The sequence below is a fragment of the Bos indicus x Bos taurus genome, chromosome 11 (assembly GCF_003369695.1).
Source record: "Bos indicus x Bos taurus breed Angus x Brahman F1 hybrid chromosome 11, Bos_hybrid_MaternalHap_v2.0, whole genome shotgun sequence".
NCBI classification, from domain to species: Eukaryota; Metazoa; Chordata; class Mammalia; order Artiodactyla; family Bovidae; genus Bos; species Bos indicus x Bos taurus.
This window is the reverse complement of record NC_040086.1, coordinates 10,162,131-10,188,221: the sequence shown is the minus strand read 5'-3', so window position 1 is coordinate 10,188,221 and position 26,091 is coordinate 10,162,131. Positions and strand designations below refer to the sequence as shown.

At 51.4% G+C, this 26,091-nt stretch overlaps 1 protein-coding gene across 15 annotated transcripts in view; it reads right to left on the bottom strand.

Moving 5' to 3' along the window:
• The window catches only part of DCTN1 (dynactin subunit 1), a 30,055-nt gene extending 5,016 nt beyond the window's left edge, over nt 1-25,039 (bottom strand). For 2 of the 15 annotated variants that reach the window (XM_027554842.1, XM_027554843.1), the window contains exons 1-22: nt 24,752-25,006; nt 11,970-12,215; nt 11,612-11,690; nt 11,380-11,414; nt 6,919-6,939; nt 5,460-5,651; nt 4,916-5,113; nt 4,566-4,770; nt 4,412-4,490; nt 4,154-4,313; nt 3,940-4,044; nt 3,571-3,762; nt 3,364-3,480; nt 2,966-3,118; nt 2,211-2,371; nt 1,937-2,105; nt 1,608-1,676; nt 1,313-1,375; nt 1,053-1,202; nt 729-890; nt 510-641; nt 177-302 (exon numbers count right to left, since the gene is read on the bottom strand). In XM_027554842.1, coding sequence (XP_027410643.1) covers nt 177-302; nt 510-641; nt 729-890; nt 1,053-1,202; nt 1,313-1,375; nt 1,608-1,676; nt 1,937-2,105; nt 2,211-2,371; nt 2,966-3,118; nt 3,364-3,480; nt 3,571-3,762; nt 3,940-4,044; nt 4,154-4,313; nt 4,412-4,490; nt 4,566-4,770; nt 4,916-5,113; nt 5,460-5,651; nt 6,919-6,939; nt 11,380-11,414; nt 11,612-11,690; nt 11,970-12,197 — 2,796 coding nt within the window. In that variant the 5' untranslated portion in view covers nt 12,198-12,215; nt 24,752-25,006. Of the gene's footprint in view, nt 1-176; nt 303-509; nt 642-728; nt 891-1,052; nt 1,203-1,312; nt 1,376-1,607; nt 1,677-1,936; nt 2,106-2,210; nt 2,372-2,965; nt 3,119-3,363; nt 3,481-3,570; nt 3,763-3,939; nt 4,045-4,153; nt 4,314-4,411; nt 4,491-4,565; nt 4,771-4,915; nt 5,114-5,459; nt 5,652-6,918; nt 6,940-8,311; nt 10,606-10,648; nt 10,670-11,379; nt 11,415-11,611; nt 11,691-11,969; nt 12,216-13,851; nt 14,170-18,150; nt 18,259-24,751 lie in introns of those variants that run through there. The other 13 variants (XM_027554838.1, XM_027554841.1, XM_027554837.1 and 10 more) reach the window with 12 other exon arrangements.
• Nucleotides 25,040-26,091: the final 1,052 nt, after the last annotated feature.

Genomic DNA, 26,091 nt, shown 5'->3' with positions numbered 1-26,091 from the left:
CCCAAGACCTGGGACAGACCATGAGATAGCAAGCTCCCACAAGAACGCCCACTGATCACAGGTGCCACTGCTTCCCCTCAGTCCTCAACCCCTCTCAGTCACAATCAACACTCACTGCCTCCCTGTGCCCCTGCTATTTCCTGGCCTTTCAGATCCTGAGCCTCCCCTATTCTCACCTTGATCTTCAGTGACTTCTTCAGCTCTTTAATAACTGTCTCTCGATCCTCAAGCTTCAAACCCAGGCCTTCAGCATCCGTGATCTCTGCACGAAGAGCCGCAGCTCGCAGCTCAACTGGGGGAGGCTAAGGGGCAGAGTGAGGGGCAGAGGGCAAGGTTATCAAGGCTCTCCTTTCAGAGGAATCCAGTCAAACAGAAAATCTTCCTCCTTGCCTTTTAAGCAAGAGGAAGGTGCTCCCCAAATTCCTGCCTCCCAGCCCTCCCACAGTGAGCAGCAGCTCCCAAGTCCTGCTCCTCCTGGCTCCTGCAGTTCCCTCCAAGGAACGACCCACCTTGCTAGGGGGCCGCTCGGCATCGTACTCTCCCTCCTGCATGGCTGTGGCCAACTTGTTCATAGTGCTGATGAGGAGGCTGCATGACTGGCGCAGACACTCATAGGGGTTGCTGGAGGGGGTCCCGTAGATCTGCAGGTGTCAACAGCAGTAGTGAAAACCCCACACTGGCCACCTGACTCTCCCATCACCACCTTCTGCCCAGCCAAGCCAGCTCACCTGCTCGCTTGCTTTGAAAGCCAGCTCCTCCAGGGCAGCCACAGGCAGTCCCTCGTTCTCTGCCAGTGGGGCAATGAGCTGGGCAGCAGCTGCTGCCACCTCCTGCAGCACCGCCACCACCCACGTCAAGTGTTTTCTGCAGTCGAGGAGTGTGTCAGATACCTGTGCAATGGGCGAGTCAGGAGCCCACTCTGGGCTCAACGCCACAGCGCCCAGCTACCTCAGAACCATTCCTGTCCCCCGACCAGATCTAGATCGCAACATGCTGCGCCCCTCCTGGTTCTGCTCACAGTTTCCTTCCCGTCCCCCTTCACAGCCCTAAACCTGTGGTCCAAAAGCCAGTGCAGCCGGGATCCCAGGCGCATCCGTCCCTGGCATCCGCCGCCGGATCTTCTTGCAGAACTGGCGGGTATCACTGCACGAAGTTTCCAGGTCCCGTAGCAGGAGGGCAATATCTGAAGCCTCCTGCCCACCCTACTCAGAACAGGAGACAGACGGGAAGCCAAGTCAGAATTAGGGCTGGGGGCAAGAAGGTGGGGACTCTGAAGGAAGAGGAACTCCAACAGATCTGGTTGCGCTCTCACCTGCAAGAAGGCCCGTAGCCGTCCCACCTCCACACTCATGCAGTCCAGGGCACTCTGGGTAAACTGTGAAGACAGAAGCAGGTGGCTGTCAGCCTCCAACGGGGCCCTTCTGCCCCATTAACGTCTCTAAAGAAGTCTCCCTCCTTGGCTGACCCCATCCATCAGTGAGCTCTCTGGCTTCCCTGACCTGGCCTTAGTGACCCTGTTCCTTATGTGACACCCTTTGTGGGTGTGATCTGATGTCTATCATTTCCAATCTCTACAAGGGGCTCAACCATTGGCCCAAACACCTCACCTTAATGTGGTCAGCCAGCTGCATGGTACTGTCCTCAGGTTGTTCAGCAAGGTGGATGCTGTATAGATGCTGAGGAGGGATGGCAAATGAACAGTCTTTAGGCCTTGGAAGAACGAAGCATGCTTCCCAAACTGCAGTTTGAGCCCCAGTGATCAAGGGACTCCAGAGGTATGAAAGAATCCAAAACCCTCAAGGAACTGGATCCTAAGGTGAGTTCATCTAAGAGTTTCACGCCTTCAGCCTGGGACATACAACCCTGGCTACACTGGAAACATCCCCAGAAGAAACCCTCGCTCCTCCTGTGCTAAGCCTCAATTCTCGCCCCAGACCTGGTAGTACTTGATGGCCTTGGTGAGAGGCTCTACGTTGACAGTCTCATCCAGCTGGTCCTTGTGCAGCAGCTCAATGAGGAAGTCCAAGGAGCGTTCGTGGGCACTCATCTCAGGGTAGAGGCTGCCCACCTTCTTATACACGTCCACACTGCACTGAGAGAGGGCACTGGAGACCAGAGAAGGGCCCTGTGAGGCCAGAGTCTACAAGGAAACCTCAGTTCCAGCCAATCTAGGACCCACGGCCCTGCCATGGAGGTCAGGGATCACTTACTGCTCGTAACGATGAAGTGTGGCCTGCAGCAAACTCAGTGAATACACCAGCCCAGCAGCAAAGCTGAGCTGCTCCCCTGCAGCACCGCGAAGTCCTGGCCGCTCTGAACAGCTCTCACTTAGTTCAAACTTTTCCTGGGCCTGCTTCCGGATTAGCTCTGCCTGTGGGAAGAAGCACCAGAGACATGGGGCTCAGAGCAGAGGATGGAGAACACAGACTCAGGAGTACAGAGAGCTGAGCAACTGCGGAGGGCATGAAGACACGGGAGAGAAGGCAGAAACAGCTCTTAGATGGGCAGGGAGTCACACATGGACAAAGGGTGATGTGACTGCTGGTACTGACGGAGATTCGGGTGCGGGCTGACAGGGCAGCAGGACCAGTGGGACCAGCTCCTGCCCACCTTAAAGCTGCTGCTGCTGCCTTTCCAACTAGAGTGTGATCCTGACAGTTATCCCCCACGAACTCCAGTCATCTTCGGGTCTCACCTCAAATGTTACTCCTTCAGTAATAGCCCACTGTCTCCATCAGCTTCCCAGCTGTGCTCTCTCCCAGACACTACCTCCGCTTCACAAGCTGCATCTCCCCTTCATAAAACGCCATCTGTGACATACATCTGTCTGTGATTCTGCGTCCCTGTACTACGTCATAAACCCTGAGAGCAGGACAACGACTGCCACCTCTGCTTGGTGCCCCCAATGCCTGGCTCACAGCAAGCTCAGCAGCCCCCTGCTGGGAATGTGGCTGACAGACCGTACCTTGCAAATGAGTCGAGGCATGAGCAGCAGCACCAGGACGCAGTCATGGTCCCCACCTGGCCGAAGGAAACTGTCAGGCATGAAGGCTGTCAACAGGGACATGTGCCGGTTGGCCTGGGCCACCTCCATCTGCCTCAATTCCATCTCAATTGCCTGTGAGCGAGACAGGGGAGTGGGTTCTCAGCTAGGCTGTGGAGAACCTCCTAACCTCCATCCCACGTTCCAATGTGTCTCCTGCTTCTAGGGCAGGCCCGGCCAGGAGTCTTCCAAACCACCACACAAAGCACTCCCAACTCCAGGAACCCGAAGGTCAGAACCCCGCAGCAGATCAGCCCATGGCCTCACCCAGGCTGGGGTCTCCAACACCCACCCCTCTCCAGCTCACCCACTTTCCTGACCTTAGCATGAGCCTTAGTCTCGGCAAACTTGATCTTGAAGTCAAAAGTCTCTGGAGGTGGCTGCTGCTGCCTCTCCACGGATGCTTCCTGCTGGTTTGTCAGTGCCCGATTCACATCCTGGGAGCAAGGATGGGCAACAAGACACAGCTGAGTCACGGGGGAAGCCCTGGGGCGATTGTGGGCAGAGAGCAGTGGGTGTGCAGGCACCTGCAGGTGGGCAGTCAGCTGGCGGTACTTCTTGATGGTCTGCTGATAGTCTGCGACTGTCTCCTGGGCCGCTTCCACACGCTTCTGGGCATCCCGCACCTGGGCACCTGCCATATCTAGCTGCTCCCGCAGCTCCAGTTCTGTCTCACGTGCATTCTCCTGCAGTTCATCGTTCATTTCATTTATTGCTTCCTGGGAGACAAGGTAGTTGGGGCAAAGAAAAGTCAGAGTCAGGGTAGAAGGCCAGGGTGGGTTCACTCACTACACACCCTACCCAAAGATCAGGGATCACGTCAATCCTTCTCATGGCAAGTCTCTTCCCAAGACCCTCCATCAGGGTTATAAGTCAGCAGTCTGCTCTTCTCTTACCAAGTCCCCCACTGTCTCCTTCAGTTTGCGCACTTTCTCTTCCAGATCCAGGTTCCGGTCTGTCAGTGTCTCTACCATCTCCTCAGCCCCCAGAGCAGCATCTACCTGTGTTAGACAGCGCAAACAAGGAGAAGGATTGAAAGGTGCCAAGACAGAGGAGACATCGGAAGGCGAGCATCGCAGTGCTCTGGGCAAGGGCTTGGGCTGCTCAGACCTGCTCCTTGAGCTCATCAATGGTGCGCTCTGCCTGGCTCAGCTCCTCCTGCAGACGCTCCCGCTGTTGCCTCACAACTTCCAGCTCTTGGTTCTTCTTTTCCATGAGCTTCTGGAGTTTCACGTGCTCCTGCTTCTCTGAGGAAGAAAGATCCCGCATTCTGTGGGAAAATGGCAAGAGAGAAGAAGAAAGACCAGGTATCAAGAGTCACTCACGGATTTGGAGACAGGAGAGTGAGCCTGGCAATGAGGACCCTACCTCACTAGGGCATCCTTCAAGCGGGCATTCTGCTCCTCAAGCTGCTTGAGCTGATAACTGGACGCGGCACCATCTGAGCCTGGGGAAGACCATTCATACTTTCAGTCAGGGGTCTAACCCCATCATTTGGCCCTGGCAGCTCCTGGCCCCTTACCCTTCTCTTCAATCTCAGCTTTGAGGATTTCCAAGTCGGTAGTGAGCTCTTCCACACGCTCCCTCAGCACCTCGGCCTCCTGCTGTAGGGACTCAGCCCGCTCTTCGGCCATCTCCTTGTCCAGAGTGGCCATCTCGATGGCATCAGCAGTGTCAGCCATCTCCTCCATGTAGCGTTCCTTTGCCTCTAGGGCCTCCTTGGCTTCCTGAAGAGAAGTGACGGTTGGGGGTACGATCACAGAGATGCCTCACGTACCCCTTTTCACAGGATAGTCCAGGCTCCAGTTCCAGCTTCCAGCACTTCCTTGGGCCCCTTGCCTCCCCAGACACCCTCTTCATCCCAAGTCCTACCTTCCGAGCCTCCTTGAGGCGCCGCTGCAGGTCTGCCTGCTGCTCCTGCATTTTGCTTTTCCATTCCTGCACCTGCTCCAGCTGGATCTTGTGTTTCTCCAGCTCTTTTAGTTTTGCCTTGTCTTCTGCACGTTTCAGCCGTAGGGTCTCCAGTTTCTCCTCCAGGTCCCGCACCTGGGCCCTCAGCCCCTCCTCTTCCTGCAAAGGAGAGACCCTTCAGTCCGTGCACAGCCTCCCCACTTTTCCCCATCAAGACTGAGCTGGAGAGGAAGGACAGCAATGTGTGCAGAAATCATTCCAGGTCCAGGGCCAAAGCAAGTGGCATACAAATATCTGTGAAGAGCCCAATCCCTATGGGGGAAGTGTGGAAGGGCAGAGAGGAAAGGGTGGCTTAGCCAGTAATGGGATACTTATATGCTGGGACCCCACCCTTCTAATCCAAGGTTCTGGGTCTCCCTCAACCCGGGGAAACTTCTAAGAGCCTGTCAGGGGTCACAGGCCCCTTTGTGTCTTGGTTCTTCTTTGCTCCAACCCCAGATCTTACCTTAGAGGGGGAAGGAAGTGGGAGTGCTGCTCCAGGAGAGGTGAGGGCCGGCGTGGGGATGATGGGCGCTGCCAGCGGAGTCTGAGCTGGGGTGCTGGGCTCACTGCTGCTCAGCTCACCTGCTGATGCTGAGCCAGAGGGGCCCAGGGAACCACTGGCCCCGGCTACCCCAGTGCTGGCCGGGCGGGTGGGCTATTCCGAGAGCGCAGGAGCAGACCAGAAAAAGTGTAGGGGACAGGGGTGGTAAAAGAGTGAGACAGAATACGAGCATGCGGTGAAGGAAGTGACAGAGGAGGAGAAAGGCAAAGAGTATCACAGGACAGTGAGAACAGAGAAACAGTATGGGCAGAGGGAAAGTGCCACAGTCAGAGGCAGTGACAAAGGGCCGGCGGGATTTGGGTCGGGGGGTGGCGGGAGAGGGAGGGATGGAGAAAGACATAAGGTTACAAGACTCCTCCCTTGGCACTGACCCCACATTCCTCCAAGGTCTAGCACCACCCTGATAGGGCAGAAGCCCGCACTCCCTTGACCATTCCTTTTGTGACCCACTTGTAATCATTGTAGCAATTTCTTAATACTCCCAGTGCTACTGTTGCTCTGGGCCTGTACCCACCTCCCCCAGAGGGAACAAGCGCCTCAGTGTCATTCCCAGAGAGAAAGAACAGACTGATCTCTAATTTTCACGTTCCCAGAGAAGGCTGGGCTAAAACTGGGGGTCCTGGGCTCTACACTTTGATAAACCCTCAAGCTCATCCTCCTCCCCCTGGTCTATTTCAGGGGATCCTTCAAGTAAAAGGGCCAGGGTGAAAGTCGTAATCCTTGGCTCTCCTCTGAAACAAGGTCCGTACCGCCAACCCATCTGTCACCTCCCTCCTCCAAGACAGAGGGGCTCTAATCAGGTGACAGTACCGGGTCCCTGTGGAGCTGAGGTGCTAGAGCAGACGGCCTGCCCAGTGCTCCTCCCTGGAGCACCGAGCCCTGAAGGCCTCCCAGTGGGCTGACACCCAGAGACCACACGCTATCCATGGACGCCCCCACCCGAGGGGGCCTTTCACAGACACACCCACCTCCGTAGCCCCTGACATTCCAAGTTCTTTTTCACATTTCCTCTAATTCCCCACCCCTTCCCCAACAACACACACACACACCCCCCACAAAAGCCAGTCAAAAGCAGCTGGAAGATGCCCTTCTTCAAGAAAGTCTGCCTTGGCTAAGCACAACCACTCTCGTTTCTCTTCTACACTCAAGCTACTGGCTCAGACATGCTCCTAAGAGCTGGAAGGCACCTTCCCAGGAGGGGCCGGTCCTTACCCTCAGCACCCTCACTCCCCTGAAGAGAACCCGGGACACACTGTGACCAACTTACACTTGCTCATACAAAAGGCCACATACATGCACATGCCTAAGGTATCTGTGTCCACTCAGCAGTGGCTGGTACAGAGGCCTGTTTTTTCCTCACCTTGGGCCGCCGAGTTGTAGTCTGGACAGGCAACAGGAGCCAGAGGAGGAGTAGTCAGGAAAGAAAGGATGACAGCAGAAAGACAGACAGCAGAAGGGACAGCAATGAGAGCAGAAGCAGCAGACACGAGGCTGCAGTCAGCAGCCCACCCCTCCTCCCTGACCCGGCCCCATGCCCTCCTTCCCGTGAGTCACCTTGATCCTGCTCCAGGAGCTCAGAACTCCTATTTCCCACTGGTTCCTTCTCCCACTTTTATCCTACCCTGGAAATTCTGTCCCCGTCTCCCAGGCTGAGCCACAGGAGACCAAAGCCAGCAGCTAGTAGAGAGGGTCTCCAGAGACCAGAGAGGAGTCCTCTCACAGCCACCTCTCCCACTCCAGCCCAGAGCCCCGCCCATCCACCACTCCCAAGGACTTTCCCAGGTCAGCCCCTTCCTTTGAGTGCTAGATTCCATACAGGACTCCTGAGAAATATCACGTGACAAGAATGATGATACAAGCCTAGAAGTGAGTGAAACCAGCTAGGGGAGATCAGGTCCCCAAGGGAGCACAGTGCGGCCACACGCCCCACCCCCACCCTCTTCCCCAGGACCAGTTCCTGCAGCAGTCCCCATCCCCAGGGCAGAGGGCTCAGGTGTCACGACCATGAATATTGCATTAGCCAGAAGCCCAGAGATCAGCAAAGTGACCCCACCCGACTGCAAGAAAGGAGGTGGGGGTGGGCAGCAGCACAGGGAAACTACTGCCCTACACCAGATCGGAGACCAACCACCCCGCACTATCGCAAAGCGATAAACACGTGATTAACTCCAACTCCCAAACAGTATCCTTGATACCCAGGGTCTCAGAGCTCTGGCAAACACAAGATCTGGCCTGGGCCCTTCTAGGCCTCCCAAGGAGACCAACCCCCACGTCTACTACCCTGGGCTAAGCCTCCATAACTGTGTCACAAACTGTTCTAGAGAAAGCCCCTGACACAGACCCCAGTCGGGGAGGGATGCTAGTATTACAACCAAGTGTCATTCTAGCAAAGGTCGAGTGAGGTAGGCTTGCTAGAGGCACAAAGACATCTGGACCTGCTTCCCTAGATTCTCTCCTAGGAAACACATCCAGAGCCAGTTTGCAGCAAAAGCTGCCTGAAGCTCAAGCTGGTGAGGCCACTGGGTACAAGGCCCAAAACACAGATTCAGAGCCAAGAGCAGGAAGGCTAGGGAGCAAACGCCCAGGGTGTGGGGCATGGCAGTGACACACACTCTCCCTGCCCCCCGCCTTCATCCCCATCCTCGTCCCCCAACCAGACAGAGCAAGTCAGTCAGCCCCCACCCCCACCCCAGCAGCCTGCTGCCACCATCACGCTGGCAGCCTGGCAGCAGGACCAGAGCAAGCAAGAGTACCTTTCGGGCTGTCGGTGCCTGTCTCATCATTGCAGAAAACCAAAGAAAGCCAGGAGAGGAAAGAGAAGGAAGGACAGAGGAGGATGGACACACACAGGAAGGACAGGCCAAGGGAGGGAGGGAAAGAGACCGAACAGAGGGAAAGGCGGCGGAGACAGGAGATTAGTGTATCAAATCCCAACAATGCAGCCGCAGCTCCCCAGCCCGGCAGCTCCCCAGCTGGCCAACGGCTGCAGCTCAGATGCGGAAGCCCCCGCCGGTGCACGGTGGGGATGGCCAGGCTCCGGCAGGCACCCGAGAGGCACTCGGGAGGCCCCCGGCCTAGTTCGCCAGCTTAGGCTGACGGCAGCCTCAGTGGCCGCCGCACCAGCTCCACCTGACGTCATGCACCCACCCTCCTCTGCTCCACGAGGGGTGGAGCCACTGCTCCTCAGTCACCTAGCAACCACCAGCTCTGATGGCTCCTCCTCCTTCTCCTCCTCCTGACTGGACAAAGTCCTCTGCTAAACCCACCCTGCTTCCTTCTCCAAAGAACAGGTCCTGGCTGGCTCCTCCCTCTCCCACATCCCCAAGGATTTGCTCAAAGAAATTGGGCTGGGGGTTCGTCCCATTTCTGTGATGACAGCTCTGGAACCAGGGTATCACTGGACAGGGACATGGGACCTCACTGCTTCATCAGGCCTCTCTCATACTCACACCCCCCTCAGTCTACAACCCCATCAACTCTGCTTCTGTCTCTTATACACACAGATGATATCCTGCTGGTGGCTCATCAGGCGCACACACCCAGTACTCCTGCATCGGCTCTGCGGGGCACACTAAGAAACCCAGAGAACATTCCATCTGGGCAGTAGCAGCTCTAATGACAGCATCTGGCTCCTTTCCCAACTCTCCCTGGGTTGTGGGCAGGTTAGAGCCTGTCTCTAAAGAGCTTCCAGAAAGGACTGGGCACCTTGCAGAGACATCTGGGTCCTCTCTCCCACCCTGCCCCTCAAAGTTCCTTCTTTTGTTCTGGTGCTAGCTCCCTGTTTCCTGTGTTAAGTGATGTGCTGTGAGAGAGCCACTGGAGAGAAAGAACTAGGGAAGGACTTGACAACTTGACTGACACTCTGCACCATAAGCCAAGGGGGCGCTGTACCCTGGCGCAGGCAGCCTAGGCTAGGCTTTGCCACATTTCTCTAGTCAGCCGCCAAAAATACCCAGATCTGGGCATGGCTCACATCCCACCCATGGTCGGATCAGACTGCAGCCAGAACCCCTCCATAGACAGTAGACTGCAGGTCCATGCTCTTCTCTATTTGGGGTCTAATGCAAGATGGGAGCCCCAACCAGGAGCCAATAATCAAGGGAAGAAGCCAAGTTCCTGGAATGGGTCCAGTATCCTTTAGAGAATTATCTTCCTTCTTACACCCCAACTCCCTCCAAAGCCAGGACCCCCAAGCAAGTACCATTATGTCATCTCTTCCAAGGCAAGACTCCAAAGTGAGGACCCACCACCAACCAGAAATCAAAATAGAGAAGTTTTACTCTCTCCTCCCACTGCCCCAGTCTAACAGCTCTCCATGCAGAGTCAGAAGGTCCTGACACAGATGGATAACAAGGAAATCACAGAACTTCATCACACAGCACAGCACATACAGGTCAGACAGGCACATGCAGGTCAGAGACGGCTTGGGCACAGCCCAAAGGCATGAACTGGTGTGGGGAAGTGGTCATGGCAGCAACTTCAGACTGAAAGAGTCTCAGGGGTGGCAGCCCCACTCCAGTGATGGCTGATGGAAGGTGTGGGAGGTAGGCCCCGGGCACACCACCAGAGGAAGGAAGAGGCAGGGAAAAAAGGACAGAGCAGAGCAAAGGTGCGCATTCATGGCCACACCACCCAGAGGCAGGCCCCACTCAGGCTTCCAACTGCTCTTCCTGCGCTCAGTTCCCTGACTCCCACCTACTTAGCTAACCTCACCTCCACACCCTCCGTCTCTCCTGCCACTGACCCTAAGCTCAGGCTAAGTGAGAATGCACTGTAACCCAGTCAATGCTCTTTTCCATGCTGCTGCTATTTACAGTCAAATGCTTAGTCTCTGACTAGAAGTCCCGAGGCGATGGGCAGGGGTGTGAGGAGGAGTGAGGATCGTCCCTAACGCAATCTGGGCCTGGACACTGAGCCTGATATCCTCGCACCCCTCAAAGGAACTCTGAAAGCCAAGGCTGCCATTTCCTCTGGCCATCCCAGCCCCAAGGTCACACATACATGCATGTAGCAGCCCACGGACATGCAGGATAGCTGGGCAGGGGGCTCATGGCCCTCACCCACCCAGGCACAAATAGTAAACACACCACCTTCTTAGGCTTCAGTCCCCGCTGCATGAGGAGGTGGAAAGGGCAGAGTTAGAGAACAGAGTTAAACAACACACTGTGCTAGCCGGTCAGACATCTTGGGTGTAGGTATTAAGACCCACAGGCAAACACCGGTATGGGAGGAGCAGGTCACTGTCAAGGCCCGGGTGAGATGAGCCTCCCTCAAGATCCACTTCCAGGAGGTCCACACCCTGCCCAGAGGAGCTGGAGAGTCGGGAGCCCCTCCTCACACACCCTGTGCAGAGCAGCGGAGGGGAGCTGCGGTGGGCCCTCTACATACAACCTGAAAAGGCGGCAGAGGGCCCAGCTCCTTCCCACTTACTTGTGAACCAGAGAGCACCTTCCTCCTCCAGTTTTTACCTTACCCCTACCCTATATCCATCAGATGTCGGCAGCCGCGGGCACCAACAGGTAGGAAGTTGGCAGCAACACTACTAGGGGCAGCCGGTCCTCCCTTCCCCCAGCCTCAGTTCCAACGGAGCCAGAACTTCCGGGCATGGGTAGCTTTGCCCTGCTAGCGCCTTTACACCTACAGCAGCAACGCATACCCAGGAAGTTTCCTCCTCAGAGAGGATGGAGCCTGGAAAGGCCAACTCAGTTCACTGCCTCGGGCGGAAGCAGCAGGCGAGTAAGACCTAGTGTGGGCCTCCCTCCTCTCTTTTTCTTTTCCCCCTTTCCTCCATTACTCCCCACTCCTATCCCTGACTACTTACCAGTTTGCTGGTCTTTGGATTTGAGTCAGCTCCCTCTAGAATGCAAACAGAAACAAAGCGTGTGTTTGTGTAGAGGGATAGGAGCAGAGAACGTCATGGCAGGGTAAGCAAGACGTAACAACAGAATACGGTGGTGACAGAAAATCTCAGGATCCACTGCGGCCCCTTGTTCTGGGGAGAAGTCCTGGGGACTCCTGCGTGTGAGGAGGCAACTTAAGTGGGTGGTTGTTACCTCTTCTGAGGACCTTTGAGGCAGAGGAATCAGGTGTCTCTGGTGAAGTAGTATCCGCTCCATCTTCAAATACCTGGATCTGAGGCCACAGAATAGACTCAATATAGCTAGATCAAGGCTGGATGTAATATGGGCCCCTCTTCAGGCCCTAAGCAAGCCTAGAGTACAGGGCCGATTCCCTAAGGATAGCTCTCGATCTTCCCTCCCTCGTTACCTCCCACTCTCCCAACCAGAGACTCAGGCTCATGCCCAGGAAAAGAGAACACCAACACACCAGCTGCACATGCAACAGAGCATGTACACACACACACACACACACACACACACACACACACACACAGGAGCAGGAAGTGAGTACCTGGGATTGGCGCACAAAGATGCCGTGTCCTTCATCGCAAGTGAAATACTTCCTGCCTTGGACGGTTCCATCATTCTTGCCTTTTGCTTCATCCAGGATCACACCTACCCATTTGCCAGTAGCAAAGAGTGTGGCTCCAACATAGGCCACGGTGCCACGGTGGCCTTTTCCAATCACCTCCACACGGGAGCCCACTCGCAGGGGCCGGGCACTTGCCTCAGCACTCATTCTGCTGCCACTAGGAGTCTGAAAGACACGTGCAAACATACATAGGTAAAAGCCTCAGGTTAAGGGTGTCATCCTAATACAAAAGAGAGGCCCTGATCAGGATCCTGGCCTAAAAAAGGACCAGAAGTCACTTCCCTGAACCCCATTCTCAAATTAAAGTGCTCCCCACCAACACTTACCAAATTTCTTTTGGAAAAATGTCAGTATTATGTTCTAAAACTTCTTCAAATTCCCCTGGAATCTGCCAGAATTTTTAAGAGTTTATATTTAACTTTAATAAATCAGAATTCATTGATAGATCTGTGAATGTCAGTCCACATGGCTACTTTCTCAGGAGCACTGTCCACTAGGAGGGGAATGAAGCTCAAGCAAGTAACTCAGTTTACAGCGGTTCCCCACAACCCAGTGCCTGACACAGAAGTCGGAGCTGGGAAGACAGGTGAGCCAGTGAGTGTTCCCACAGACTCCTGGCCCCCTCCCTACTTCTGCTTGTCCTCCCTGAGGTTCACTCGGCTCTCTCAGACCTCTCCCTTTCAGTGGCACGCAACTGTGCCTCCTTCACGACCTGGCCTCCCCCCGCCCCACCATGATGCCTCGAGATGCCTCACCAAGTCCATTCAACCATTTAACTCCCTTCTTCCAGGCCTCAGCCCTGGCCAATCAACTCTATCTATAAGCTCTGCAGATCCTTCACTCGTGCTATCTTGCTACAAATAAATAAATATACAAAGACCAGGCCAATCTGGTATCTCAGATTTGTCCTGCAAACTGTCCCCCGACTCTGCCCAGTGGCCCAAATGAATGGACAAGCCAAGGGAATAGACTAAACATTGTCCTTGGGAAGCTCTCAGCTTCTGCATACTCGTGATGACAAGACAACATGAAATTAGGTCCCAAATAGGCCCATGGCTTACAAGAAAATCACACCTAAGCCATTTTTAGCAACAGCAGCTCCATGAACCAGGGGCCTTGCAGCAGAGAATGAGGCATGAAGAAGTGACAGCATGGACCTGAAGACCTCACAGGGCTCCCTTCTGATGCCCCCGCTTGGCTTCATAAGGAAGCTCTGCCAGAGCCAGTCTCTCCCCAACTCTCTTCCCCAAAGAACTCATCCCAGAAGGCGAGGATGCCATTCCCAGGGGCTCTGAGAGGCCAAATCATACCTGGGACAGTTGAGTGACTCTCATGGACCTGACAATAAAGGGAGGTAACAGGCACATCAGGGCCGGCCCCAAAGTCAGAGACTGTCACCACCGTCCTAACCCTAATAAACCTCAGGACCAGGTGGACACAACAGTGGCTACAGAGCCCATCTGAGCCAGAGAGCAAGAAAGTGAGTGACAATCAAGCAGCTCTAAAGAAAGGCGTCATTGAAAGGCCATTCCAACCCACCAACCCATTTGAAATCCCCAGCACAGTGTGCCCCTCAGGAACCTCTGGCCTGAGGTTCAGCTAGAGTCAAAGGTCAGGCCTCACCAGTACCCACAAAGGGCCCAACTCTGGGAAGGGACGCCTATGCGGTCTACCCCCATCAGGGCTGTGAGTGGCCCCGGCCGGGTCCAGCTTTGTCTCCCAGCCCCCACAGCACTGTCCACAGGCACCCAGGCCTTCTCCAGCAGCCCTCCCATGGCCATCCCAGATCAGGGCCACTTACCCGGCTGTACACGTGCCTCTTGCTCTGGGCCATGTTGCTCCCTCGGCCTCCACCCCCTCCCCCAGCTGACCAAAGACAGAGAGAAAAGGCAGAAACCTAGGCAGGAGGGCTAGGGCTCCAGGCCCTCATGGACAAACACAGAAGCCGGCAGGCGTGGCCCTCCCCTGTCCATGGACCTCACTGGGTGGCCTACTGGGGTAGGGGAGGGAACGGAGAAAGGGGCTGAGGAGCAAGTCCCCTCTGCTGCTGGAGGATTCCTGAACCCAGAGACACCGAACCCCGCTTGCCAGCTGATGAGTCTCACTCTGCGCTAGTGCTGCTCTAGACTTGTCAGGAGCCGAGCTAGCCTCTGGGTCCTAGTGCCCCCCTGCTGCACCTGGGCCAGTCCAGACAGACAGAGAAGGAGCGACGCGGGCCCACGCCACAGACTCTCAACACTCACCTGTAGAGGGCACTGTCCTATGCTGGGAGCACAGCCCTGATGACTCTCCTGGTCAGCATCCCCTCACCATCTCTGCCACCCGCCCACCCCCGCGATGTTAGAGGGCAGCGGACCTGCCAGCATCAAGTGACACTTCCAAACAATCAGCCTCCCAGGGCTTCCTCCCAGCCAGAAGAAGGGTCTCTCACCCTCTTTCTGATGCTCTTCCTTCTCCCTCCCCTTTCTAAACTTGGGAGTCAGGTTCAAACCCACGTGATCAGGGTTTAAATTTCCATCTCACCCTGGGCCAGAGCAGCCAGGCCCCATGCCCAATACTTAGCAAAGGAAGAGCAGCAATAGAGACAACTCCACACACACACACACACACACACACACACACACACAGAGCAAAGCAAGCCAAGTACTCCAGCTTCCCCCAAACTGGCAAAGGTTGCCATGCCCCTAAGTAGCCAACAAAATTGTCCTAGGGTCTGACCTATGGCTCCACCAGGTCAGTATAGACATAGATCCCCTGGGCTGAGGGCTACCTGTCTTGTCCACACTGGGCTTCACTGGCTGAACAGGGTCTTCCTCCATTCCACCCTTTCTAAGGAAAACCACATAGCCTAATAGAATGACAGCCAACAACCAGATATAGGGCCCCCAAAACACCTCTCCACATCTCCAATGCTGGTCAGACCCCCTAGGAAACCATTTCTCTCCTCTCCTGCAACATATCCATGCTGCCCCTTCCTTTCCCTATTTACCATTACGCAGGGCCACACAGCTCCTTGCAAACTGGACTTCTGCATGTTCAGAGCACCTTACAGTCTACAGAGCACCTTAAAAAAACAGTCGTTAGTACTATGGTTAAGAGTACCAGTTCTAGACTCAGACTGCTTACATTCAATTCATGGCTTCACTATTTGATAGCTACAAAAACTTGGTCCAGCTGCTTAACATCTTTGAGCCTCAATCTGCTCATTTGTCAACTGTGAGCAAAGAACATCTCAGAGCTGCTGTGAGGACTAGCTGAGACAATCCATGTATAACATTTAGGACAGCGCCTGGTATTCAATGAGTACTCAACAAAAGTTAGCTAATAACAAAAGTTATCATCAAATCTGGACATCAAAATAACCCCACAGAGAGGCAGGCTAGGAACAACGCTGACAAGAAACTGGGGCTTGCAGAACTGAGTAACTTCTCTGAAGTTACACAGAAGACAAGGAGAGGAGCCAAAACTAGAGCCAAAGCCTGAATCAGAACCCTGTGCACTTTTACTCTCTGTTACCACACTTAGTTCTAGGCCTCCAAAAAAACATGTTCTTCCTCCGGACCACATTATCTTCCAAGATTCAAAAGAGCACACGTCTAAGGATATCACAGAGCTCTCCAGCAACACAAGTATATACAGTCATAGCATACTGAAAAGCAGAGACATTACTTTGCCAACAAAGGTCCATCGAGTCAAGGCTATGGTTTTTCCTGTGGTCATGTATGGATGTGAGAGTTGGACTGTGAAGAAAGCTGAGAGCCAAAGAATTGATGCTTTTGAACTGTGGTGTTGGAGAAGACTCTTGAGAGTCCCTTGGACTGCAAGGAGATCCAACCAGTCCATTCTAAAGGAGATCAGCCCTGGGTGTTCTTTGGAAGGAATGATGCTAAAGCTGAAACTCCAGTACTTTGGCCACCTCATGCGAAGAGTTGACTCATTGGAAAAGACTGATGCTGGGAGGGATTGCGTGCAGGAGGAGAAGGGGACGACAGAGGATGAGATGGCTGGATGGCATCACTGACTCAATGGACGTGAGTCTGAGTGAACTCCAGGAGTTGGTGAGGGACAGGGAGGCCTGGCGTGCTGCGATTCATGGGGTCGCAAAGAGTCGGACACGACTGAGCGGCTGAACTGAACTGAATTTCTTGGATGCTGTTTCTTCTATAAAGTAAGACCATCACCTGGCATATCTACATTAATATTCAAATAAGATAAAGCATATAAAAGTACTCTATAAAAAGTGCAGAAGCTGTACAGGTCTTAAAATGTCTAGGCAATACATATTATAAGGAACTACAGAGAGGAGCAAGGTGAGCTAGAAAGAAAAGGGGTACTTGATTATGCCTTATATGAGGTTTTCTTGTGGGGGGGGGGTGTGGAAAGGAAAGGCCTACAAACATAATTTGTGACTACAGTATGAATAGACAAAGAATAATTCTGCTTGAGTGGGGAAAATTAAAGATGCCTAGCTTGGCTGAAGTAAAGAATTCTAAATGAGTTCTCCTATCATACTGTAAGCCTGTTAAAGCAGACTCCACAACTTTTTCTCTTTATGATTCCATCAACTCTTGGCACAGGGTGTCAAACATTTTGAATGAACTAACACTGATGTTGAGATGTATTAGAAGGTAAATATGGATAGATTCAGGGAGTTTAACAACAGGTAGAGATAGATGAATTGGATCCAATAGCAACAGGAAGCCAGACTCTTCCTGAGCAGGAGACTGGCATAGTGAAAACTATTTTAGGAACATCAAACAGGTGGTGGACAGAGGGATGGAGTTGAGGCATAGCAACTTGATACAGACAGGGATGACAGCAAGGACACTACCGGCAATAATGAGCAAGGCTTGGAGGGGGTCTGAACTGGGCTCAAAAGAGAAAAAGAAAGGGAAGAAGAAATGGACCGATTCAGAGACACCACCAAAAAAAAAAAAACAACCCTGAGAAGGACCTACGATAGATCAAACATGGGGAAAGCAGCAGCAGGCCTGTCTGGGCTCTGGAGATGGACAGATCTGGATACAGCTTTGGTTCTCCCATTTCCTCACCGGTATGACTCTAGCTAACATATTTTCAGAGCCCTCGTTACCTTATCTGAAAAAGGGGGGAAATAATACTTATCTCACAGGGATGCTGTGAACATTAACTAAGACAGAAGTAAAGCATTTAGCACAGCGCTTAGCACAGAACACGTGCTCAACAAATTGTAGACGCTGTTTTCGTCATCACTGAGAGGGCACATCAATGACAACTGCACACAGTAGGAACTCAGGTGTTGCACGAATAAGTGGGTGCAGAGATGAGTGCATGGCCAAGTAAAGGGATGAAGAAACCTGGGGTTTCTCAAGCAGGAGCAACGAGAATGATGATAACAGAGTTGGGAAGGGAAACCGAACATGTTAAGAGAGAGGAAATAAGTCACAAGGCCTTCTCAGGGGCAAATTTAACTGTGACCACTAACACATGAATTTCACGATCTCCTTCCAACACGAACCTGTGATGACGACAACACGGATTCCATTATTTCCATTTTACAAGTCTCAAAAGTCAAACAACTCATCTAAGTCTCATAGCCAGTGGGGCACATTTGACTAGCTGGAAATGGCAATCCACTCCAGTATTCTTGCCTGGGAAATCCCACGGACAGAGAAGCCTGGCAGCTACAGTTCATGGGGTCGCAGAGAGTCAGACACGACTGGAGCAGCTAAACAACAACAACAGGTAGGTGATCCTTCAACAGCATCTTTGAGACCCATCCCAAGTCACACAGAACACTTCTAAGTTAGGTGTTACCTCAACCAGAAAACAGATACTCCCTGGATTTCTAATCCATTTTTCTTCCCAATGACATTAAAAATTGCTAAAAAGTCTAGGAAAACGGGAAGAAACAAGTGACACAAATCTAAGTCTGATAAACAGGTTACCAGTGGACTTGGTGAACATTTCAGAAATGACAGGAAAAGAAGTAGATGATTGGGAATTAAGGAGGAACTGGTAAGGAGGAAAAGTGTCTTTGGCACCCAGTCTGCACCATTTCCACCTTGCTTTTTACTGGTATACCAGAATCCTTTGAGCCCCTGACCTCTTCTTGTCTCACCTTACCAAACCTTGATCCTGGGCTAACCCAATCGTTTGCTTTCTCTGATTCCACCTGTGGAGGTCTGAAATTCAGGCAGTCTGACAGCAGGGTCCACACACTTGCATCAGGCACTGGGTATTTTGATTTGGTTGCAAAGAGATAAAATGAAACATAAAGGTAATCAGCAAGATACAGATTTTCTTAAAACTAGGGTGCAGTTGTACATCTCTAAGGGGAGGGATACGTGTGGATATAAGTCCCTCAGGAGTCAGGAAAGGAGATGGGAACAGAAGCTTGGGGACTGGAAGCTCGGAAGGCTGGATTCCTGATATACCCGGAAAGAAGATACACGGAGCCTTTTGTTCCTGCCTTGCAAATCTCACAGACAGGACCTAGACCCTAAACAGACTTTTTTTTTAACCTCTCCAAGCTCTTCATTTATTCCCAGAAATTTCTGTAGCCCACTCCCAAACTGAAAACAGGTCTACTCCCTCCCAGGATATTCCCCTCTAGGAATATCCAGTGACCGCCAGACCACTTCCAAAGGGCCCAGACCTCCAGCAAGGAAAGCTACACAATACGCCTCACTTATCCTCAAGAAAGGTGCTTTTGCAGCAAGGCAACAGGCACTTGAGTCCAGCCCTGTATTTGAGAACCACAACCCTCCCAGAGCTAGTGGGAGTCCTAGTTAACAGACTGCTGCTTCCTCCCCTCGATCAACCAACAAGTCCCTGGCACTAGGACCCTGAGGACGGGGAACTCTGAGCCTGCGCTGTAGAGAGAGAGATGCACCATTTCACAACTTCAGCAAAACCCAAAGCAGCCAGCAAAGCCACAGCCACCTCGGCTATGCTTGGCTCTGCCTTTTGGGCAGCTCACCAGCCACTCCCCAGAAGCAGAGCATTCTGTCCTTTCTCTGTTTAAACCCACGTCATCAACTGATCATAACGGAAATCAATCCCCTCAAGTCACCAAGCAAAGGCGTATCCATGGCAACCTCAAGAGGAAGGACACAGAAATGATGCTCCAGTGGCTGCAGCAGGAAAAGGTAAGTCCATTCTCTTCCATCCATGCCATCTCATCATTCTCCTCTTTCACTCAAGTCAGGTGTGCACCTTACCGACAAATTCTATCACACCAATGGGGAAACATCAAAATTGAGTGTTAATAATGCATGTTATTATGAAAGGTTATAGATCTGCCTAGTTCCATAACTGGCAGAAAAAAATTTTTTCTCTGGTTGAGACAAGATCTCTTTTCTTATTCACCATCTCAAGTGACACAGCGTCAGCCTGCAATACGTAACAAATCATTACAGTCACTTGTCCTTCTAGTCAGGCTGCTGGGAAGTCACATAAGGATTTCAGAATTCCATATGTAGTTGCAAAAAGATAGCAGCAACCCTGACCCCACCACCCTGCCCACCCATCCACTATCATACCCACAGACTGCCCTGGTAAAGCTCCCTCCTTATCAGCCCTAAACTCCAGCCCCTTATGACCAGAAACTGGGACTTGGGAGCAAATTTCTGCCTTTCTCTGATGCCTCAGAGAAGGAATGCCATTTCTGCAGAAACAAGAGATTCATCAAACATAAATACTACTGTTCCATGCCTCAATTTCTTCTTTTGTAAAACACAGGTAATAACAATACTTTTCTAACAGGGCTGAAAAGCACTTATAAGAGTGCCTGGGATGACACATTCAATAAATGCCAGCCATAATTATTACAAAGAAGAGGAAAGAGAGACCTCAGTGCAGGATTCAAGTTCAGAAGTATGCCATGTTCTTGGAGCGATCTTGAGTCTGCTCTCTTTCCCTTTCCTCTCTGGACAGTTGTTTAAGCCTTCCCTTGCCACTCTCAAGTCCGTGTTCCTATCTGAGCCCACACCAGAGCCCCTCCCCCAACAGATAACCTTGCTGAGAAAGGAGACAGACCCTATTTGCAAATTTAGATGTGTCCATCATTGCCTCTTTCTTCCTACATTCTTTCCCTTTCTTCAGTCATTCCTCTTCAAAAGAAATGATGTCTTCTTTTCAGACAACCCTCCACCCTCCTCTGCGATCATCTTTTCCTTTGCGCCTTCAAATGTGACCTCTCATTGGATAGCCCACGCTCAAGACTTCTAGAAAAACCTGACGCTTGTCTCTGCTACTCCTCCACAAGCTGCCACCATCTTCCTTCCTTCCTTGCCAAACTACTCAGAGCACATCCTCCTTATCCTCACTTTCCATCCACTCTTCAATTGACTTGGCTCCTGTCCTTATGACTCCACTAAAGCTGCTCACACTAAAAAAAAAAATGAGTCCTGGTAACCACAATCTCTTAACTGCCCAATCTCCACGTACATTTTCCAAGCTCATCCTACTCGACCTCCCTGTAGCAACAGACGCTGCTGATTTTCTTCCTGCAACTTTTTCCTCTGTAGCTCCCTGGACAACATTCTCTCTTACCTTGCCCACTAAGCCTTGTCATTTCCTCTGTCACCTTCAGCCTTCTGTAAGCATGACTGGGATCATCCATTCCAACAGCATCATCCACCACCCCAAGACACAAACTCTCTTCTGAACTCCAGACCCACATTTCCACCTATCTGTTAAGGGCCACAGACCCCCAAATTCAACATGACCCAAAACACATGGAATCTTCCCCCAGCAAATGTTCCTCTTCTATATTCTCCTTTTTACTGGTACCACCATCCATCCAGAATAGAAAACTGAGTCATCCTGGACAATTCCCTCTCTTGTTCTCAATTAATTAGTCCTTACATCAGGGAATCTCTGTCTCTACAATCTCTGATTCCTCCCCTTCTTCCCATTCACACTAATCCTTAATTCAGCCTGAAGCCAAGCCCAGGTTGTTACAAGATTCTCCTGATGTTCCTTATCCAGATCCTCCCCTTTCAGTCTATTTCCACAATTAGCTTCCCAAAATATAACCACATCACCTCCCTGCCTGAAAACCTCCAGAGACTTCCCTCCCACAAAACTGCAGGCCATTAAAAACCTGGCCTCATTACGAATCTAATCTCATCAATCACCCCTTCTTTGATCCCCAAATCCTCTTAGAAACTTGGATCCACCTATCTTGAAATGAAGAAGTGAAGTGAAGTCATTCAGTCGTGTCCAACTCTTTGCGACCCCGTGGACTGTAGCCCACCAGGCTCTTCCATCCATGGGATTCTCCAGGCAAGAATACTGGAGTGGGTTGCCATTTCTTCCTCCAGGGGATCTTCCCGACCCAGGGATCGAACCCAGGTCTCCCACATTGCAGGCAGATGCTTTAATAACCTCTGAGCCACCAGGGAAGCTTCCTTACAATACTGTCGTCCTTATCCCATCATGAATTCCTCCAGGGCAAAGTTTTTATTCATCTCAATTATCCTAAGCACTGAACAGAGAAGATACTCAATGTTGAACAGAAGCCTGTACCAACATCAGGCTCTAGGGATATAAGTTGGCTCTGATAGGTTTCCCAGAGACACCATGGGGGAAATACAACATACACCCCAGCAAAGGTAGCTCTTTCTTCTCCAGTTAGGAGCCTAAGAAACTAAAACTGCGGGCACAGCTCCAGTTCCTATGGAATTCAGCAGTGGCAATAAATCTCAATTTCATATGCTTCTAAGGTAAAAGGACAAGAGAAAGAAAGACCTCTAGGCTCTAGAGGACGTGTAGATCTGGGAAAATAGCTTCAGTAAGGTTTTAGGAATGACAAGGCTCCAGTCTCTGTTTCCTTGAAACCCTCAGTGGATACGTCAGAGCTTAGGGAGGTCAGACTGGATAACCAATTTGTCAGCCAAGTACAACCAGTACGAGCTGGAACTTCGAAAGAAAAATTATATAAAACCACATCCAGAGACTTCAGGATGGCAAGGACCCTAAGATAGACTTGAATCAGTCAACTGCTCAGCACTTACCTTCTCAGGGGACACTGAATACCCAGTTCTCATTTCCCTTGGCATGGGACAGATAACCAAAGCCCCCACACACCACCTGGTATCTGTAGACAGGCCAAAGCTAGGAATCCTCTACAATGCCTTCTGACCTATAACTCCAAAGAGCTACTAACAATATCAGGTCTGTCAGAGTACAAGCTATGGCAGCTGTCAGTCATGTACTATGATTTTCCCACCCATTTTGACTCTTCCCTAACAACTTCTTTTCCTCTGCACTCTCGTTCAGTCAGGCCCAACTTATCAATTCTTTCTCAGTATTGTCTTTTGCATTCTTCCTTTCTCCTCTGTTACCACTGTCATCACTTTGGTCTGCCATGTAATAGCTTTGAAAATTAAGACAAATCGTTTACCCACTTTGGTGCCTCATCTATAAAACAGGGTCACAGCTACTCTGCCTACCTCACAGGAAAGGCTGTCTGTGAAAAGTTCTGTAAAGTGTTACATAAATAGAAGGCATTACTATTATCATCATCCTAGGCCATCTTTACTGGTATGGGAAGCCTGTCTGGCTCCCTGCCTCTCTCTTTCCTCATTTCCAACCACATTATACACTACGGGAAAACCACTACACACTGTAAAATATTGCTTTGCCCCAAATCTTTCAGTGACATAACATTTCCTACTTGAGTCAAACCATTCTGGATCTGACGTATCTCGGCACCACTATCAAATGCTTAGGATGCTTCCCCTGGTTTTGCAAGCCCCACTCGTCCTTCAAAGTCCTGCTACAACTCCACTACCCTCCACACAGGAGGACAAGATTTAAGAGACAGAAATCTGAAACAATGCCAGGGAAGAATAAAGGACAATTCAGTTTGGGGAAAACATGGTAGAAACACTGTCTTAAACATCTCACACTTTAAGAGGCTGTGCCACACAGCTTGTGGGATCTTAGTTCCCTGAGCAGGAATTGAATCTGACCCTTGGCAGTGAAAGAACTGTCCTAACCACTGGACTGCCAGGGAATTCCCAAGACTCATCTTTTAAAGAGGAATTATATTTTTTATGTCTCTGATTCTAAAAGATAAGCTAGGATCAACAAGATGGAAGTTATAGAGAGGTATTTTAGCAACATGAAAAACTTCCATATTGAGCTATTTCGTGATGAAATGGGATGCCTTACATTCAGTAAATTCCCCATTACTAGAAATGTTCAAGCCCAAACTGGCCACTGGGCAAGAATATTTTAGAAGGAATTCAACTATCACAAGATCTGAAAGAAACAGTTGCGCTCTTCCAGTCCAGTCTCCTATTTTACAGGCCTGGACAGGAGGAGAGATTATTCAAGGCAGCACAGCTTGTTCTGGAGGGCAAGGAATAGAACATGGTCTCTTTCAACCCAGAGACCCACACCCTTGTGCTCAAAGTGTATGTGGTCCACGGACCACCAGCATCACCTAAGAACTTGTTTAAAATGTAGAACCAACCAAAGCATGTACTTTAACAAGACCCCTAGGTGTATGCACCATTCAAGTTCGAAAAGCACTGACCTAAACTCCCCCTTCCAAATCTTGAGTTTCCAATTCTGAAACTCCATTTTCCAAATTGTCTTATATGCTCAAGAGGTAATACCCAAGAAAAACAGTATTTTCCACTCAAATTTGGGAAACTCCATACTATACTTCCAGTGGGAAATTCTTGGTAAAAATACTATTAGCATATTGAAAGCTGAAGTTTCTAAATATGCACGTGCTGCATGCTAAGTTCCTTTAGTTAAGTCAGACTCTTTTGTGACCCCACGGACTACAGACTGCCAGACTCCTCTGTCCATCCGATTCTCCAGGCAAGAATACTGGAGTGGGTTGCCACGCCCTCCTCCACAGGATCTTCCCCACCCAAGGATAGAACCTGTCTCCACCGTTGGCACGGGAGTTCTTTACCACTAGCGCCACCTGGGAAGAGAAAACTTGAACCATGAAGTTTCTAAACATATTTGAGCACAAAAAGCCTTTTGGGAACATTTGTCATTTACTACTATCGTTAACATCCCCGTGCCTTGGGCCTCGGCCGTAGTCTAGGTAAAGGACGTCAACCTTCACCTCATTGTTCCCTGACCCTCAGTGCCTTAAGCATACTGGATTGGCAAGGGGTCAGGATGAGCTTGCTGGTCTCCACACTGTAACAAAAGAGGGTACATTTCTAAATCACCGCCTCTTGAAAAACAGCGGAGCTCCTCATCTGTGTGATTTAGTTTGGGGATGCGCATCATGACTGCTCAAGAGTCACCCTGCCAGTGAAGGCGGACCCCAGGAATGGCAGACAGACACACCAAAAGCATATCGGCCTCCAGCTTTAGTCCTCTTTTTTCTTTTTTCTGTTTGACACAACTTTTCAGCCATGTGCCCCACTGGAAACCTGTAGCTTGGAATAGGTTCAGGAGTGCCTTGCACGTTCCCAGGAAAGGAGGGGAACCCCTGCAGTTCCGGAAGAACTGGGAGACGCAATCACTCTGACCCCGCCAGCCTAAGAGCTCAGACGGGTCAGACCAGGCCAGACCCAGGCGGGTGCCCACCCCCACCGCGGCCCACCCCTGCCGACCCCTGCCCGGCACACCGGGCTCCCGGCCGCGCCCCAGGCGAGCGCCGAGCCCCCAGAACACAGCCAAGAGCCTTGCGAACACGGCGGAGGAGGAGGCAGTTGCCATGGTCGCCGCCTCCGTACCTGTACTGTCAGGGGCTCCGCGCCCGGCTCCGGGCCCCACTGGCGACCGACGCCCAAGCCTTAGCGGGGTCCCACCCCGCCCGCACGGGCTGCCCGCCGTGCCGCCAGACCCCTGTAGGCCCACTCCAGGACCTCTAGTCTCTGAGGCCCAGAGGTGTTCTGGGTCGGGGGGAACACGCTACTCTTCCCCGAAGACCAGCCCGGGTTAAACCCTGCGAGCTGAGCGCAGCCGGGGAGACTTCGATCAGGCACAAAGCCGGACACCTGGAGCGAAATTTGCGCGTGCGTACTGTACGGGAAGCCGATTAGGACCACGGGGGAGAGGCGCGCGGTGGCCAGCGCCCTCTGCCGGCAGAGGGTAGACAACATAGAGAAGGCCTGGACGACTCTTGCTTTGGTCAAAGTTCCCCCAGAAACTCGCTACGCTTTTCCGTGCTAGGCTATTAATTAAAACAGTAGTGGTAAATATAAAATAATGAAAATGTACATAATGAACTCCGGTAGTTTTTAATTTAAAAAACACTTGGGCCGGGGTTGCCGCAGCTGCCGGGCACTTCAGCTTCGCGAAGGCTTGCAGGCATCTGGCGCGCTCGCGCCCAGCGGTCACGGCTCCCCAGACTAGTCCGATCCGACAAGGTGGCGCAGAAGAAAGAGCCCAAGAGGACATCTGCGAGATTGTCATCTAAATCGGCTCCTGCAAAAGTGGGAACGAAGCTGAAGAAGGCGGCAGGAAAGGATAAATCGTCAGACAAAAAAGTCAAACAAAGGGAACAACGGGGAAACAGGCCGAAGAGGCTAACCAAGAGACTAAAAGGAGAGCCCAGCCTTTGATGAAGCAGAAGAAGCCAAGTCTGATTAATATCACACCCTATCCTATCAGTGGTCCGTCTCCCTTCTTGTACAATCCAGACGATTATTTTTATCAACTATTTTGTAAACTCAAGTTTTTTGACAGCTCTAAAAACATTTTTTTAAAAAGAAAGAATCCTCTCTCATTCCACTTTTTAAGTGTAAGTGCTTTTTTTTTTTTTTTTTTTTAAGAGGTGAAATCATTTGCTGGTTATTTTTTGGTTCAACCAGAAAATAGTGGGATATTGAATATGGGGGGGTTTGATTGTCAGGGGGGTCAATAACATTCCATAAATTGAGGTGAGCTTTTATACTCTATAATATAAAGCAGACTAAAATGGCAGTTCGGAGTCAGTTGTGCATTCAATGTCTTGGATACTATTACTTCTCTTCCTGTTTTTGGTACAATTGTATCCTACAACAAACCACTGCTTGATCTTGGCTCTCCTGGTCAGAATTTTGTGCCCTGTAGCATCTTTAGCAGTGGTGGT